This window comes from Cyprinus carpio, chromosome A4 (genome assembly GCF_018340385.1).
Source record: "Cyprinus carpio isolate SPL01 chromosome A4, ASM1834038v1, whole genome shotgun sequence".
Classification (NCBI taxonomy): domain Eukaryota; kingdom Metazoa; phylum Chordata; class Actinopteri; order Cypriniformes; family Cyprinidae; genus Cyprinus; species Cyprinus carpio.
In genome coordinates this window covers 10,002,179-10,019,529 of record NC_056575.1, presented here as the reverse complement: position 1 = coordinate 10,019,529, position 17,351 = coordinate 10,002,179, and the positions used below count along the sequence as shown (strand labels likewise).

The window sequence follows — 17,351 nt, the reverse complement described above, 5'->3', positions numbered from 1 at the left end:
AAAAGTTTAAAATCCATTTAAGACAACAATGAAAAAACATACACAGAGAAAACCAGCAAAAAGGAAAGTGTTTATTAAATTTAGGCAGACACGCACGATTAAAATGCATGCATGCATTAAAACGCACTACAAGCAGAACTTCCAGAGAAAGTGATTCAAAAGCAAAATCATTTACATTGGCAGTTTTCTAAATTCGGCAGCTATTTCACTGGCATGTGGGTAAAAGATGATTAAAGGTGATAAACATAAACATAAAAAAATGAGAGAGATAAAAATCTTGTTCGGCTCATTCACATTTATTGAAGTAAATATAATATACCTACTTAGACAATACAGGCGAAACACAAAAACCTGAAAACACTGGTTCTCCTCACGTACAGTGAGGCGGCGAGGACTGTTTGGCTGCCCATGTGAGGTAAAGAGCATCGGTCACCAGTCTGGTGATGTTCTAATGCGACTGGATGGGCCCAGATTCAAAACAGTGTGGTAAAGTTACAATTTCTGAGAAGAACTCTGCCGGGCTTTCCTGCTCCAAGCCGAGGTCTTTCATCACAGGCCGCTTGATCCATGTGGATTTACTGTCCCTTTCCCAACCAAACCCAATACTTTAAACAGGACTCACTTGATCAAGAAGCACTCTGAAAACACTGTCACTGTTACAAAGGACAGCATATACCACTAATGATAACAATCACCAGGGTTTCCCAGTCCACCTCCTGAAACACAACTTACTGGGACGGGGAAGATACCTGCCACTGTCGGAATATCGAAAACACCCTTTTTGATTTATCATGAGGACCCTGGATGAAAAAAAAAAACAGGGCATTAGAGGGATGAAAAATGATTGCTTTGGCAAAATACCAAAGTACAGAGTTGTCGCATTTGGTTCACCTGGGATGGACTAGCCCCTACTGGACTGAGGCTTCTCTTCATGGATAGAAACAGAGTAAGCACCGCTTTCCAGCCAGGCTGAGGGAGCTCAGCCTCAGAGCCAACAAAGACAGAGCCATCTAGATTGCCCTCCTCTCTTTCCACACTCACCCAAGGACACCAGTCTCTGTGCTGGGCTACTGGGTCAAAAACATTTCTGTGCATTGGCCCTTCCTACAACAGAAAAACAAAACAGGCTTTAGTGCTTAGATATGGTGTTTAAAATTCACTAGATTTTGACCAGGTAAGTAACAGACACATAAAATGCATGTAGTAATATTATATTGTTGTATAGTAATAATAACTTTATATACAGTAATAAGAGACTGTGTGTGTATATTTATATATAAACATATACATATAAAATAGAGTACATATTGCAGACAAATAAAATGTATTTAATAATGTAATATCATTCTACAATCATAAAGTAATGATTTAGTAAAAAAATAGTATTATTATATTTAAAAAATTATAATGGATCTTACAGGGCCACTGGCAGAGGAGAGACGTGGGCGTTTTGTCTTTCGCTGTGGACTAGAGGGCACATCCACAGCCAGGTTTTCTCCTTGGCCCCTTCTGCGAGTCATGGGTCTCTTGCCCCTGGACAGGGGGCTGGGAAACTCCTCATGTGGAATAGGCGAGTCCCTGTTTCTAGTGTGGAGGACCAGTGGGGATGGTGTACTCTCCATCTATATGCATGGGTCAATGTTGACAAAGTTTAGATGGTTATGACTGAAGAACATCAGCTGAATTTAATGGGAATATAATTATGTTTAAATGGAAAGTTTATACTTCAAGTTTTACTATATATTGTATAACTTCAAGATGTAAATGACCCACCTGTTCAGAGCGTGTGGGGTCTTGACTACGCAGCTTCATGCGACATGGAGTGGGGGACTGGGATGGTGAGGTGGGCATCCCCTTTTCCCCACTTGTGCCTTGAGATGGAGTCAAGGCAGCAGGAGATGTTGGAGACTGCGGAGGATTTTCGCTCTCTGAAACCATCTCCATTTGAAAAAAGCTCCACATTCCCACCTTTCTCATGCAGTACGAACAAGTGAGGATGGGCAGATTCATAGCTTGGAGTGACGGGCTAAATAGAAACACGGCAAAGAGTTGCGTGAAATAAAAGTTTAGCAGAAAATCTGCCAAGATTGCATCAAAGGTCACTGATGTGATTTCTACCTGGCTGCCCAACCACAAAGAGCTACGATACATGCTGCCACCTGTACAGGGAGCGGATCTGATGAGACCTTAGTAGGAGAACCACACTGCTTCACTTGTTCATCTTCAATCAGCTGTAGGAGAACACTTATTACATCTTCAGTCAAGGTCTAAAAGAGAAAAAACAAAAACAAAACTATGAATGCATAGAAGAATCAATTCTTGGACTTCCCTTTAAAAATATAATATCATACCATGGCCTTAAGTTGCTCTGGTTTCATTGCAGGCAGCTGCTGTTCTAGAAGGCAAGCACTTTTGAAACGGTCTAGAAAGGCACTGAGTAATACAGTAGGCTCATTAATAGGAACCATCCAGAAGCGATCTGGAAAACAAAAACAACACTATTGACTAGCAATGTCTGCTTAAGATTTCAGACAGACTAGTGGACCTCTCAAGATACCTGGACATGGACAATCCGGCCAGGAACAGAATTTCTCGTGTTGTGTTTGAAGCTGCTGTAGCAACTCTGATATCCGTCCTTCATCTAAAAAAGATGTGAATGTGTGCAGATACAAAATATGGCTTCACTCTAGAAATATATGTTCTATAAATAGAATATTAGTCCAAAACTCACATTTCTGGAAGTCCAAGGTTGCTTGGATTGATGCACAGAGGAAAGCCTGGCAACTAGAACACTTCAGCATGTCACAGTCTACATTGATCCAGCCGTACCGTGCACATCTTAGCGGCGAGAGCGCACGGGGCTTTCCGGCCCATTTGAGACAGTGTTTATGTCAAGGATGAATTTTGCAAAAGCAATAAATGGGTGATCATCTTTTCTTCCATATTTTGACTTATACCCAAGTGAAAAACATAGGGCAGGATATTAATAATACACATTGCAACATTTCGTCAAATAAAGAAGAACTGTCAGTTCTGATTTCATGGTGACTAAGTCTGTCAGATTTTAAGGATGTTCTTATTCATCACAGATTGTCTGGCAAAGATGAATCACAATCAACTAGATGCGTGATGAAACATCTTGAAATCACTGAAGAGTCCCCCAACTGAGTTTGATTAATCAACACCAGGAATGCAATTTATTTTGCAACACAAACCGGTTGCTGGTTTCTGACATCAAGCGACACTCAAAAGGATATTGAGTAGGATTCCACTCTGTTGAAAAACGCTTCTTTGCTTGCTGCCTCACAAGGAGCTTTCCCGAGGTCATCTGGAGACAGTGTGTTTGGATCCTGCTGTGAACTGAGATATGGAGAAGAAAGTGAATCAGCCTAGTGTTATGCATAAACTATGCCACAAATGTTCCTGTTAATCCATATTTTCCAGGCATAAACAGAACCCGAGTTACTTTGCAGCATTGCAAGCACTTATTTATTTCATACAGAGAAAAAAACATGCATGCATTAGTCGAAAAACATCCATCAGGCTGCAGAAATATACATTTTATGATTGATTTGGAACAAGGTGGTATACCAGGTCCGACTACCATGCTTTAAAAGCCAGCTTAACGACCTGGTAGCTGGTTTGTTGCTAGTGAAAGAGGGTCTACCAGTGTGCATCAGCTAGAAACCAGCTACATGTTGACAGGTAGACTGGTAACGTGGTTTGTTTGGTGGTCTTCTTTAGCTGGTGGATTTCCCAAGACTTACTAGCGGTTTAGTAATTTAATGTTTATTTTGGATTATCTCCCATGTTCCAAAACACAACTAGCATTTTAGGTTCAATTTTCCACCAGGGTTTTCAGTAAAAACTCATCGGATTGCTGAATCGTTCACCGTTCCTCTCCTGTTGTCTTCGCGCAAATTCTTACCCTTTTGCAACTTTTTCTCGCTACAGAGAAACTCTTACCAATTTAACACGACGTCTTCCGAAGCGACCCCTTCGTTAAGAAGTTCTCGCACTTTCAGGGGAGACACGAGTGGATTTTTGCTTTGTTTTTCGCCGTTTTCTGAGCGATTTTCACGGCTGCCGAGCGCCGCCATGTTCGGTGTCTGTCTCTAAACCCTCCCGCTGCAAGATATCAACTCTCAACATTTCTACACAGTTCCGCCCCCTCCGTTACAAAAACGTACCGTGGTAATAGTTTAAGAAGCTTTTTGTCATTTTTCGAAATTTCTTATTTTGATGACAGCGATTGCTAACACTAAAATTATAATAGCTGGATTGTAGTAACATTTTCTTCAGTATCTGTATACGCCATACTGCTGCATGACCATGTTTTGTTTTCGTCTAAATACTGTTCCTCTCATTAACATCTTAGTTATGTTAATCAGAGACAAATAAATACAAAAGTATATGGTTTAACCACATGAATTATGAATTGTGCATGGTAGTTACATCCATTTGATACAAACAGGTAGTTTGTGCAGTAAAAGATAACATTTATCAGTTTAAGAAAGAGACATTTGTTTTTCTGTAGTCAGTCCAACTCATTTTTAGTAGATGCTTATAGCTGAGATGCAAGCTGCTGGCATTGAGTTGAGCTGAGAACAAAAATAACCACACCAAGACATGTCTCATGTTGGTGTTTGACAGTAGAAGGGTAAAAACTTGCAACGAAACAGCCTCTTTGGCGTTCAGTGGAAGGAAGTGAGCAGAATGCACTGTCATTGCAGTTTGTGATGTGACAAGATTTTACATTTCATAAGTGCTTTCTCAAATATATGCTTATCTAAGCTGCTATCAATAAGCAAATTTACTTAGCAGGTACATTTTGGAATTTGATTTTTTTTTTTTTTTTTTTATTGTGTGTGCAATTAAATAATTTTGTTGTGATTTATAATATTGAGATATATAAATTCATGATGGCGAAAATTCAGTCCTTCTCTAAATTTCAAAAGAGATGAAAATTCAACTACAAGCCGCACTTAAGTCAAAAAATAAATTGTCTTGAACTTAATACTTAACTAGTAAACAATTAGTCTTTGGCTGATGATACATGGGGCAACTTTTTGGGCATTGTTGCCATCAGCAGGCAATAGATAGACATTTGTTACCCATTCTCAATGGGAAAGTGCCCAAACAACATTGCTCAATTTTTTTTTTAATTTATTATTATTATTATTATTTAGGTAAACAGTCCCTATATTTTTCTCATTTAGTGAATAATAAATAAACCATTAATTTTGAAAATAATGTATGGCATTTGACATGGGATTTAGTATTGCATAAAATATCGAAAAAAAAAAAAAATCAAAATATAGTGTATGCAACAAGCTACAGGAATTTTTTTATTTATTTATTTATTTATTTTTTTTAATTGGACGTTTTGGGTCAGTTTGAAGTATTTAAGTCAAATCAATAGATTTGATTGTAAAAGTTTGACGTTTACGATGAAGACTTTTATTTTGAAGGGCATAAAACCATCCAATTATGTCCGATTATTTTCATAGCTTGTGGTGTTTTCTTTTTTCTTGTTTTGTGGCCATCTTGCGGATTTCCCCTAGCGTTTGCACCTTCACGTTCATTGCTTGCAAAGGAGGTCCTACCCGGCCAGGTCCATCTATTTCGTTTAAACGCCTCTTCGCTGGGAGAATGGGCTGAGTTATCCTCTGCGGTTCGCCTCTGTCTGCTGAAGGAAGCCCCGTTGTCTGCGGATGCGTGTAGGTGGATGATTTCAGTGTGATTTTCGGAGCGATGTCTGCCGCAGAAGGAGCACATAGCCCGGAGAGACTCAATCAGTTTGAGCAGCTGTCTGGAAGGCCTCCGCTAAGAGCTGCAGGTCAGTGAGAAGTCAGTTAACAGCCTTGAATTAAGCACAAAAATAACGATATTTCTTCCATTTCTATCTAATTTCTATCATAATGTAAAGCAGAGTTATTTTGTATTTCACATGTAGCGCTGCTAGCATCTAACGTTAGCGTTAGCCGTGTCGCTGATGTCTTTGTTTTGATTACAAACTTCACAAATGCACATGTGTAATTATTATATTTATCACATATTGTATTTGGCAAAAGGCTGTGCATTGTCACGTGTTGTTAGTTTGTCTTTTAAAAAGTTGCATTAAATACTGGTAGCTTGTGGATCGAGCTTGACAAGTTAATTTGCATTTTAGCTAACTTACATCTGTCAGACTTATTTTTATTTATTTGTTTATTTTTTTATGTAAATGAAGAGGATGGGAATATTTTTAATACTTTTATATCTGCTTGCAACGTGTCCTTATTTTTAATCAGCTCTTTGATCAGCATGTCGAGTGAAGTTTAAGCATGTTTTTAAGCTCTGCTGGTGTTATGAATTACAAAAGATGGCAATATAGTTGTTAGGTATGAAAATGTTTAACAGTTGGTGCTTTAGCTCTATGCCCTTGGGTTGTAAATTAAAATTTTAAACAAATTTTTGGAATAATTTTGTAATCGTTAGCATAGTGATCTACTGAACAAATGGGGTAAATGTGTTACTAAAGTATTTATTTATATTTGTAGATTGAATGTAAACGTTCAAATCTGTTCGACTAAATGATTTTTAATGCACACCAGCGGTAAAAAGAATGAATGTGCCGAGGCATATACACAGAATTGCTTGGTGTTTAGTGTAATGTTTATAGTTCAGGGATGTATTTCACTTGGCTTTTTTTTTTAGAGTGTTAAATAGTGCCACAGATCAGCACATGGGTAAAAACAACTCCACGAGTAAATAATAGTCCAGCTCTGTCCTGGAGTCTGGTTCTACTCGAAGTCACAGTGTAAATATCCTGTGAGCTTTGCTTTTCTTATCTTTCATCTGTAAGACATACGCAGTGATCGTTTCTGTAGCTGTAATGCATTAAAACAGTACTGTAGTGTGACTTCAGGACATTTACGGAAAGTGAAAGTGACTTAGAGCCAAGTATTGTGACCCATACTCAGAATTCGTGCTCTGCATTTAATCCATCCAAAGTGCACACACACAGCAGTGAAAACACACCCGGAGCAGTGGGCAGCCATTTATGCTGCGGTGCCCGGGGAGCAGTTGGGGGTTCGGTGCCTTGCTCAAGGGCACATCAGTTGTGGTGTTGCAGGCCCGAGACTCAAACCCACAAACTTAGGGTTAGAAGTCAAACTCTCTAACCATTAGGCCACAACTTCCCCGTTTGTTAATGATGTTCACACCACCCATCTCATAGCCTGCAGCTCTAGCCCTCTGTATCCTCCTTCCTGTCTATATATGACGAGGGATTAAAATTTATACTTGCGGAAAATCTACACTATGCACATCTTATGTATTCATAACAGGCTTTATGGATTAGAATGAATGCAGAATGTTAATGGTACACAAAGGTTGTTCTAAACATGTATTTTATGGAGGATGGGTGTCATGCACATGCATAATACACATCTTGTTGTCTGGAGGCAAATGGTTTATTGTAAATGTTGATGATCTTTTGCATATGAAAATCGTAAAAACCTTAAATCTAACCATGTGACTCGCTTGGTCCAGTAGTAATACGTGCTGTCATGGCCAAGGGTTTCTTTGTCTTCAGTGGACATCTTCAGGTTGTCTTTTGAAGGAGTTTACTGTCTGTTCTTACACTTTTGACTTCTAACAGCTCAGAACGCTTAGCAACTGCATAGCAACGCTCTGCCAAACATCACTGGTGTGCAACCATCATTTCTGTAGAGCCAGTAGAAACCAGTGCATATGCTTAAACCAAAGCAAACCAGTTATCAGTGTGTTTTCATATGTTTCCAAACATTGAATTCAGTATCAACACAGTACATTAAACAGAGCTGTAAATATCACGAGTTGTTTTTGCAGGCCTGGAAAAGTCATGGAACTAATAAAAAATAATATAGGTTTGTGAAGTTTATATAGTGAAAATAAATTTGTGTTAATTAATGAATGATTATGAATGGCCAGTCCCTGTGACATGCCTTTTAAATATCCTTATCCAGTAATCACAAACGCTAAGAAAAATTGTGGAAATAAGTGTTAGTGAAGTATGTTGTGGTCTGTTTGAATGAATCTCTTAGACACCTTGCACACTGAGTCCGATGCGTATTAATTCGCAAAACAGTACAAAATGGAGTCGAGGATGATTTTGTTGTCCTCTCTTCTTAAAAAGAGAAAAAGAAAGAGGAAATATTGGATCCATCGTCCAATCCAAGGAGAACACCTTGTGAGAACACCTCTCAAAATGCATGCAAAGGATGCGAAAAATGCAGAAAATTGAACCCGATCGGGATTTTTTTTTTTAATGACGACAAAGTTTCGGAGGCAGTGTGTAAATGTGAATGAGACAATGTGAGGTCTTAAAAAAATAATTTTTTAACGTGTTGAAAATTTGTGAAAAAAACTGTGCAAGGGCCTTTAATGTTTTTCTTGGTTATTACACAGATGAATTAAACTGTGTGATGTGTGGCAGTGAAGAGGTTTTTCCCCTATAGCATGTGACATACCAACTCACTTTATTGTACATTAGTCTTTCTTTAGTTTCATTTGTCAAACCATTTGTTGACCCCATGAGTGTTGGGTATGGTGTTTGTCTGTTTGTGTGTTCCTTTATTTTGCCATTGTCCTTTTGTTGTTGTTGTTGTTTTTGTCTGTCTGACTGCGGTAATTGTGGCAACAGGCTCTAAGAAGAGAGTTTCCTGGGTACAAGCTCGAAGACTCCTTGGCCAGCCCTGCCCCACTCTACGGATCCCTAACAGGTTTTTAAGAGAAGGTGGGTAATAGGCGATGTCCGCCTTTAACTGAACTTCAAAAAAGAAAACCCACATGACAAATCTGGAGGCCTCCCCCATGCTGTCCCCACCCTACCTCTCTTCAAAACTGCTCTTAATCACTGTAGTGTAAAAAAAGAAGAAAAAAAGGCCAGGGCTCTTTCTGCTTCGCTTTTAGTGGGGGCAAGGCTGGGGCAGGATGGCTTGGGTGTTAAAGAAAAAAAAAACGAGAAAGGTCGAAGTGTTTGTCTGGTTGTGAGTGAGGGTTGTGTATTGGTCCTTTTTATTTTTATTGATTTGTGTCCGTTTTTTTTTTTTTTTTTTTTTTTTTTTTTTTTTTTAGTTCCTTATTAGCTCATCCCACTCAGGTGCAGCATCCGGGTTTCAAGGCAAATTCACTGCCAAGAAATTTGCCAGGGTGTGGTTGCTAGCTTGCATGTGCCGTGATCGTAGTTGACCTTTGGACTGTGCAGATCAGTTCTTTTCAGAGATTCAAAAGATGAATCAACCAAGTTGGGTGTCACCTTATCAAAGTTTTGTACTCTGGGACCAAAAAAAAGAGGTGTATGCAAATTTTGTAAATTGCCATTTTATAATATTTTATTCCTCAGTTTGAATTCTCTCTAAATTTTATTCATATATTTAAAAATGTATTGTGTTTTCATTTTAATAATGTTTAATAATAGTAACAATATATTGATGTATTTATATTTTTGTATGTATATTTGTTTATTATTACAACAAATATTATTGATTGTAGTAATAATATAAATAGATAAAATATTATTCAAGTTGTATTGTTATAATAAGAATCATAGTAAACAAAGTAGTGTGTGTGTGTGTGTGTATAATAAAAATGTAAATAAAAATAATATTTTTATTGTTGTCATAATAACAACAGATATTATTATATTAATAAATAAAAGCATATATTTAGAAATGGAGTTGTTTCAGCTGAACTCCTGTTTGTGTTTCTGTGCGTTGTGTTTGGGGGAGAGTGGCCATAGCTTCTTTGACATGAACATTTAATTAAATAGACCTTGGCAAAAAATGAGGTCTTATGAGGATTTCAACTAGTTGTTGTTAATTAATTTGGGGTTAATGTTGTGTCACTGTAACTTCGTCTAAGAGAAGGAAGTTCATCTAAGTCTACTCCTGATTCCTGTATCACGTCTCTTTCATATCTGTCCATATCTGTATCCTGTTATAAAATTCTGCTGCATTAAATATGAATAAATCTGGTTGGAGATTGTTTCACTGCTTACTGTTTTAATTTGCAGCCTGAAGTTTGCATTCCAAGTAGGATGGATGTGGTTGGATTTGCTCACTTTATTCATAATATTGCTGATCTAATTAAATATGAGTGTTGATCTACTATCATTTTTGTCTATGAAATGTAGGTATTTTTTTTTTTTTCCAACTGCTTGCCTTTAAATTGAGTCAAATCCGAATGGCTATTATGTTGTAGCTATAAACTAATAATACAGTTGTCATTTTGTTTCACAGGTAACTTTGTGAAGAACTATCTCAAATGTTTATTTAACCTCCGTCCTGCTCTCCAGAATTGTCCCGTTGACACTGTATTGCTCTTACTCAGAATAATTTGTTGCCTTACAGTCCAAATCCAGCAGCAAAAACTGGATCTCATTTTTTTTCTTCATCTCCACATCCTAAATGTTTCCTTCTACCTCAGTGAGGACCTCTCATCATCGCCACTAGCTGAGCTGTGTAGTTGTTTATCTTTGTGGTCTCATCATCAATAGGCTGCTATCTGTCTTTATAGGTCTCAGAGCTCCTCCAGCCCGGAGCGGCCATCGCTGTGTGGCTGACAACACCAGCCTCTATGTGTTTGGAGGGTATAACCCCGACTACGATGAATCAGGTGGATCAGAGAATGAAGACTACCCGCTCTTCAGGGAACTGTGGAGGTTCCACTTCGCGACAGGAACATGGCAACAGATCCGCACAGAGGGTTTCATGCCTACAGAACTGGCTTCAATGTCAGGTAAAATGTGTTTTTTTTTTATTTATTTTTTTTATTTTCTATCTGTCGAGCTATGGATTTCTATATTGATTCTTAAATCCCAAGAATCGATTAGTCTAGCCTGTTTTCCATTAATGAACAGAACATTGTGCGCCTCCCATCCAATAAATCACAATAAGCTTTGTGATTTGTTACTTTTGACATAAAAGTCTCAGATTCCAAATTCTGACCATTTTTATTACACTATTCAAACAATAAATACAGTTTTGGCGCTGTTTAATGTGGAGTGACAGATCACTGTAGTGCCTCAGTTATTTATTAATAAATCTGTCAAGTTTTTATGACAGCCACCATTTAAATGTTTATATTTATGTGATTGTAAAGTTAGTATTGTAACTGTATTATTATAAAAACTTCATTGAGTGTTATTTAAAAGGGACATTGAATGCAAAATTCTCTTTTATATGGTGTTTGCAAATAAATGTGTCTTTGCATTTAGTGTGGACACAGCAGCCTACAGTGATAAAAATGTTAGTGTGTTTTAATCCCCAAAAATCTAAACAGTCTCAGTTATCAAGCCGTTTTAATTTGCTAAATGTATATGTGTCCGGGTTCCCACGGGTCCTTGAAATGCTTGAAAGTTTGTGAATCTGAAAAAAAAATAAAAATTCAAGGCCCTGGAAAGTTTTTGAAAATAAACATACATTGACACAGGTCCTTGAAAGTGCTTGAATTTATTTTGTGCAAGAAGTTTTCTGGAAAAAATTCCATATTATTCCCTCTGGTCCGCTAATGTGTTATTTCACCAACACTTTGTGGCCTATGTGTACTAGCTTGCTTGATTTACATTAGTTACACGCATTTACGTGTTACGTTAAGTGTTTCCCATGTGAGGTACTTTGTTGTACGGTGCCATGCATTAGAGTGACCATATTTCCTCTCTTTCCTGGACATGTCCTCTTTTTGGACCTAAAAAAATGCTTCCAGCCGGGATTTCTGAATTGCCCAAAATGTTGGGGATTCTGCTTTTACTTTCTACATTCGGCAATGATTGTGTGCGTTTTTGTATTAGAGCGCTGCAAGGGACTGTTTTCTTAATCCCACTCCTACTGAATTTCTGACCATTATTGCCCGCTCCCTGCAAACATTCTAATGTTGCATAATTTTCGCGCATCAGGGAGCATCTATCAATATGCAGAGTATTTAAATCTCTTTTGAATGAGCGCCTTCGCTGTTCATTTTCACTTCTGTTTACGCGATCATGCATGCTCTGTGTAAAGTAAGATCAGATATTTGTCGATAAGCTCAGGATCTGTTGAGCAGCAAATCCTCTAGCATGGTCTATCAGCCATCGTTCTCTCTCTCCTCAACCCGTGATCAGTTAAATCTGACACCTGCAGCTCATGTTGAATGCAGGGTTGCCAAGTCTGAATTTTTTTTTTTTTTTTTTTTTTTCCTATGGCTACTTTTAAACTGTTAATGGGTTGATTTTCCCCTGTGGGTTAAAGGTTTCAAATGTTTCGATTTCGCGATCTGGATGGAATTTTTTTATTGGAGGTTTTTGCATTCTCCCTATGATAAAACTGTGCTAAATGTTAAGTTTTGTGAAGGAGGGCCACTGGGCTGTGTTTATGATCAATATGCATAACAGTAACTGTAAAATATGTATTTTAGGTATGGAAATGACATTTTCAGTTTTGATATTTGGGATATGGTCATTGCACTACTTTAACCACCAATGTAACAATGTATCATACAAGATAACACGATGTAACCTCGCTCTCACTTGAAATGTGTCCCCACATCAAGTCCTTGAATTTGAGGGTATTGGACCTGGAAAGTCCTTGAAAGGTCCTTTGAAGTTAATCAAGGTGTGGGAACCCTGATATGTATAATATTAATATATTGGCTTTGTTTTTGTCTTGTTATTGGTTGTTTGATTTGTGATTTTGTTGTGTTTTGAGGATGTGCCAAAAGGCCACACGTCTGTTACTGGTAAGTCAGGTATGTTAAAGCTCTTAGCTCACTTGACCATCTTCTTTGTACATCACGCAGCTGTTTTGCACGGAAACAACCTGCTTGTTTTTGGCGGGACCGGAATCCCATTTGGGGAAAACAACGGAAATGATGTTCACGTCTGCAACGTTAAATACAAACGTTGGTCCCTCCTCAACTGCAGGGGCAAGAAACCCAATCGAATATATGGACAGGTACAAAAGCCTTAAGTTCTGATGTTTACTAGTAAACATACTAACTTATATTGATTAATTGAGTGATCCCTAATTTGTTTTGAAGCGATGGCCATAATCAATGGCTTCCTATATGTATTTGGAGGTACGACAGGCTACATCTACAGCACGGATCTTCACAGACTGGATCTGACAACACGTGAGTGGATTCATCTGAAACCCAACAACCCTCCAGATGACCTGCCTGAGGAGCGGTAAGTGGCTTTTGACCTTTAATTTTCTTTTAAACAAAGCTAGGGTCACATTTATGCATGCCACCACTTTTTGTCTGATGCTAAAATGTCAGTCTGTGAACCGATATGCCAAACTTTATTCTAAATTTGTTTTGTATAGATATAGGCATGAGATAGCCCATGATAGACAGAGGATATATATTCTAGGAGGGGGAACTTCCTGGACTTCCTACCCATTAGACAAGGTACAGTTGTTTCCATGAATTGCCATTTTAGGCAGTGTTCACTGTGTTACATGACTTCATTTGTTTACTGGAACTAATGGGCCTTGCTCAAGAAATATGAAAACATTCATGTAGTTTAGACTTAAATTGTCATTTGCAGTCTGGTTAGACCATTTATATATTTAATATAGATTAATTAATGATTTTTTAAGAAATTTTAATGACAGTTGTCCCAAATGTTTGTATCAGATACATGCATATAACCTTGAAACAAATTCCTGGGAGGAAATCACAACTAAGCCTCATGAAAGAATAGGTTCGTAATGCAATTCTTGACTTAAGCAATTTAACATCTGACAATGGAAAGCCTGCTGTAAGAGTACATGCTTAATCAGTGCTTTTTTTTTTCTTTTTTTTTTCAGGATACCCAGCCCCTCGGAGATGTCATAGTTGTGTGCAGATTAAAAATGGTAAGGCATTAATAATGTAAATGTTGAATTTATGATGCGTTGTAGGGCTCAGTGTGTGATTTGCTGGTGTTCTTTGTGGCAGATGTATTTATATGTGGAGGTTACAATGGTGAAGTAATACTAGACGACCTGTGGAAAATCAGCCTGCTGACGTTTCAGTGGAATAAACTACCTGCAGTGATGCCTGAACCTGCGTACTTCCACTGTGCTGCTGTTACCCCGGTCAGTTCATACTTAGTTTTTATATTAAATTATTTTTTTATTTTCATTCATTTTAATATTTTTAATTATGTATTTATATTATTTACTTATTCTGTGGTTAACAATTTTCCAAAAGTATCTTTTACACTGGTAAAAATCTAAAATCTTTCTAAATTTCTTTCTTTTCTTTTTTTTCCTCTTTCAGGCCGGCTGCATGTACATCCATGGTGGTGTGGTGAACATCCATGAGAATAAGCGGACTGGTTCCTTGTTTAAGATCTGGCTGGTAGTGCCCAGTCTGCTGGAGCTGTGCTGGGAGCGTCTGCTCAAAGCCTTCCCACACCTGGCCCAACTGACCCCGATACAGCTGCTAAACTTGGGCCTCACCCAGGAACTCATTGAACGCTTGAAATAAAGAGGCGAGGGGGCTGTGAGCGCGAGAGACTGACTGTGTACGTACTGTGCGTGTACCTTTTTTTTTTTATTTAATTTTTTTAAGCTGATCATGGGCAGGACGACTGCACTTGAAGCCAGTGTGTGGACTTGAAAAACAGGATCAACTAAGGAAACCCCCCCATCCTAACAAAGCCCGCCTTAAAACCAAAAACTGTAGAATGCCTTTTTTGTTTTGCTATGCACATTTTAATGATTTGAAAATCAATACAACACATAAATATCCATTAGAAAGCTTATTTTTCTCAAACACTATGTTTCAGTGACCTGAAAGTATCTTTTTTTTTTTTTTCTTGAGATTGTAATATTGTTATTTATTGACCTTCAGTAGTGACCTGGGGGACATGTTGAGGTGATTTTAATGATGTATCTTAATTCTATTTCCTCTCCTGTCAAAGAATTATTTAAGTTTTATGAATCACCACACCACGGCGTGAATATTTAATCAGCAGAGATGTAATCGGGCTTCGATCAGCTTGAGTTTCCAGGCAACTGAGTTTCCAAGAACTCTTGATGTCTGGGATTGGGATTTAGGTTTTACTTCAGTAAAAACAGTGTTGAAAAGTTGAATGTTTTAACCAAATGGGTTTTGACAGCGAATGTTGATTTTTAGGTTGGATGCTGTTGCTCAGATCTGCAGTTACAGCTGCACTTAAGGCACAAACACCAGACCAAGTAATGTTTCAACAAAGCTATACAGTCATAGGAGAGCTGTTGCCATGTTTCACCCAGTTTTGTAAACCAGTCATTACATCACTGTGAATAAGGTGCTCCTTAATTTACTTTTAATGCTTTTACTGAAATAAAATGTTTTCCGTAAATCATCCCTCATATGTTCAAACTGACACATTGACAGTGCCTTTACTGAGCAAGACGTGATAATGTGCTAAATTTAACAAAGCCTTGCTAAAAGCACTTTATTATTATTATTTAACTCAAATTCTATTCTAGAACAAGCTGACCTGAATTTATAAAACAAAAAATGCACACTAACCATTTTCATCCAGCGTTTTAGCACTTGATGCATTTACAATAAAACTATTTGGTCAGCACAATGCTAATGATATTTTGGGCCTTCTGTATATCTGTACAGAAAAACATAACCTTCCTGTCATTTAGCAATAATGTAGCGGAGCATCTTATACTATGCTGGCCTAAAAATAAATCAAGCTCTGAATTCAAAACATCTCTGGACGCAATGCCAAATACAGCATCTTGAATTCAGAGTTCATGCATTTTGCCTTGTTGGGTTATTTAACCCATTACAGTTCTTGGCCATTTAACTTCATTCATTAGGCACCAGCAATTGATGTAGTTGAATAAAATGTTAAAAGATTAATAACCACGATTACACCCAGTTAAATTTGATTTATGTTGACAAAGTAGCTTCTCTCTGGTATTAGGTCACATAAATGCCCATAATATGTGCCTATCCACCCACCTTCTGCCATTTCCTTTCTGCATGACTGGATTCCTGTTTGCATGGGTCAGGATTTAAGGGTGCTTTGTCATACAGGCGACGTGCAGACTGTGACAACTCCACATTTATTTTTAGAAATGATTTCAGCAGCACAGTGAAATTTTTCACTCAGTCTGGATGGAGTGATTTTTTTTTTTTTTTTTTAGATTAGGGGTCTCGCTGGACTTCGATTCCTCAGTTGTGCAGCAAATGTTCAAGGTACTCACCGGTTAACTGTAACTTGTGTACCAGTATTTGGTTTTATTGTTAAATAATTAATAAACTTCTTCAAACTGGTGGTGTGTTGAATCTCTAGTGTTTACACAAGTTCAAGCAAAGTTAATGAAAGGAAAACAAAGTTTATTGTGATTCATTGCTACTTCCATTTCTTTAACTGTGTGTGTGTGTGTGTGAATGTAAAATATTATGCATTTTTAAGTAAACACGGTGAAATTGCTTTCAGCTTCTACAAGGTTCAAAAGTAAGAGCTCTCATACGTCACATGCTGGAAAATATTCCATATAAAGAACTTACAGTATATAAGACCAAAATACACTATATAAACACGCCAACTATAAAAGATAATAGGGAAAAAGTCATTTTTCTTAACCTCCAAGAGGAGCAGGTGCAAAAAAGTACAAAGCCAGAAGAATGAGGTACACGACCACCAGGCCGTTTCCTGTTCAGGCAAAAAAATAAATAAATAAAAGGATTTAGTATTCATTATTTTATATAACAACCTGAATTAATCATATTAATCTTTACAACTAAACCAAATCAGATTAGATTTAACAATACTATTGTCTCAAATCAAGCACAACAGAAATGCACAATAAACAAACCGATAGACGTTCATTCATACATTATACAAAAAAATATATATCACTGTTTATTTTTCAATAGTTCACCCAAAAATGAAAATTGTGTTATCAGCCTTTTTCAAACCTGTAGGACTTGCTTTCTTCAGTGGAATACAAAGAAGTTATTTATAGCTGAATATCCAAGCTGTTCTTTTCATACAGTGCTGATCATGGCTGTCAAGCAGGATTTTCTAGGCTGTTCTATACATAGAGCTTTTGTACAGTAACATGATGGCACACAAATAATGATAGAATTTTAATATTGAACGATCTATCCCTTTAATCAATAATACTAATAATAATGCTCACCCTGAAAGTAGTCCGATGTTCCCAGGGGCGTTATACTCGGGGTAAAACCAGTACTGATTACCAGGGCCCCAAAGGAAGAGAGGGCCCTTGAAAAGTCTGGAATATATTTTATTTTACCTGGATATTTTCATGGGGGCCCATCAGGACTGCCTATGCAGATCTTGTGCAACGCCCCTGGACTTTCCATCCATAAATATGTAGTTGACCAGA

The 17,351-nt window shown here is 37.6% G+C and overlaps 2 protein-coding genes across 3 annotated transcripts; one reads left to right on the top strand and one right to left on the bottom strand.

Moving 5' to 3' along the window:
* Nucleotides 1–275: 275 nt before the first annotated feature.
* On the bottom strand, nucleotides 276–4,155 carry LOC109061744 (nuclear-interacting partner of ALK-like). Its single transcript, XM_019078864.2, has 10 exons — nucleotides 3,967–4,155; nucleotides 3,258–3,360; nucleotides 2,732–2,882; nucleotides 2,558–2,641; nucleotides 2,352–2,479; nucleotides 2,119–2,267; nucleotides 1,774–2,026; nucleotides 1,419–1,622; nucleotides 892–1,104; nucleotides 276–800 (listed from the first exon to the last, which is right to left on the bottom strand). Exons 1-10 carry the CDS (start codon nucleotides 4,098–4,100, stop codon nucleotides 729–731), a joined length of 1,491 nt encoding a protein of 496 aa, XP_018934409.2. The 5' UTR covers nucleotides 4,101–4,155; the 3' UTR covers nucleotides 276–728.
* A 1,363-nt stretch (nucleotides 4,156–5,518) lies between these two features.
* LOC109061650 (kelch domain-containing protein 10) lies at nucleotides 5,519–16,271 on the top strand. 2 transcript variants are annotated; one of them, XM_042740214.1, is made up of 10 exons: nucleotides 5,519–5,839; nucleotides 8,669–8,761; nucleotides 10,543–10,764; nucleotides 12,799–12,953; nucleotides 13,038–13,186; nucleotides 13,326–13,410; nucleotides 13,639–13,705; nucleotides 13,812–13,859; nucleotides 13,942–14,081; nucleotides 14,266–16,271. In XM_042740214.1, the coding sequence occupies exons 1-10, from the start codon at nucleotides 5,755–5,757 to the stop codon at nucleotides 14,473–14,475; spliced, it is 1,254 nt and encodes a 417-aa protein (XP_042596148.1). In that variant the 5' UTR covers nucleotides 5,519–5,754; the 3' UTR covers nucleotides 14,476–16,271. The 2 variants fall into 2 exon arrangements, with proteins under 2 accessions (XP_042596148.1, XP_042596156.1); XM_042740222.1 differs by lacking the exon at nucleotides 8,669–8,761 and having other exon boundaries at nucleotides 5,521–5,839.
* The last annotated feature ends 1,080 nt before the right edge of the window (nucleotides 16,272–17,351 follow it).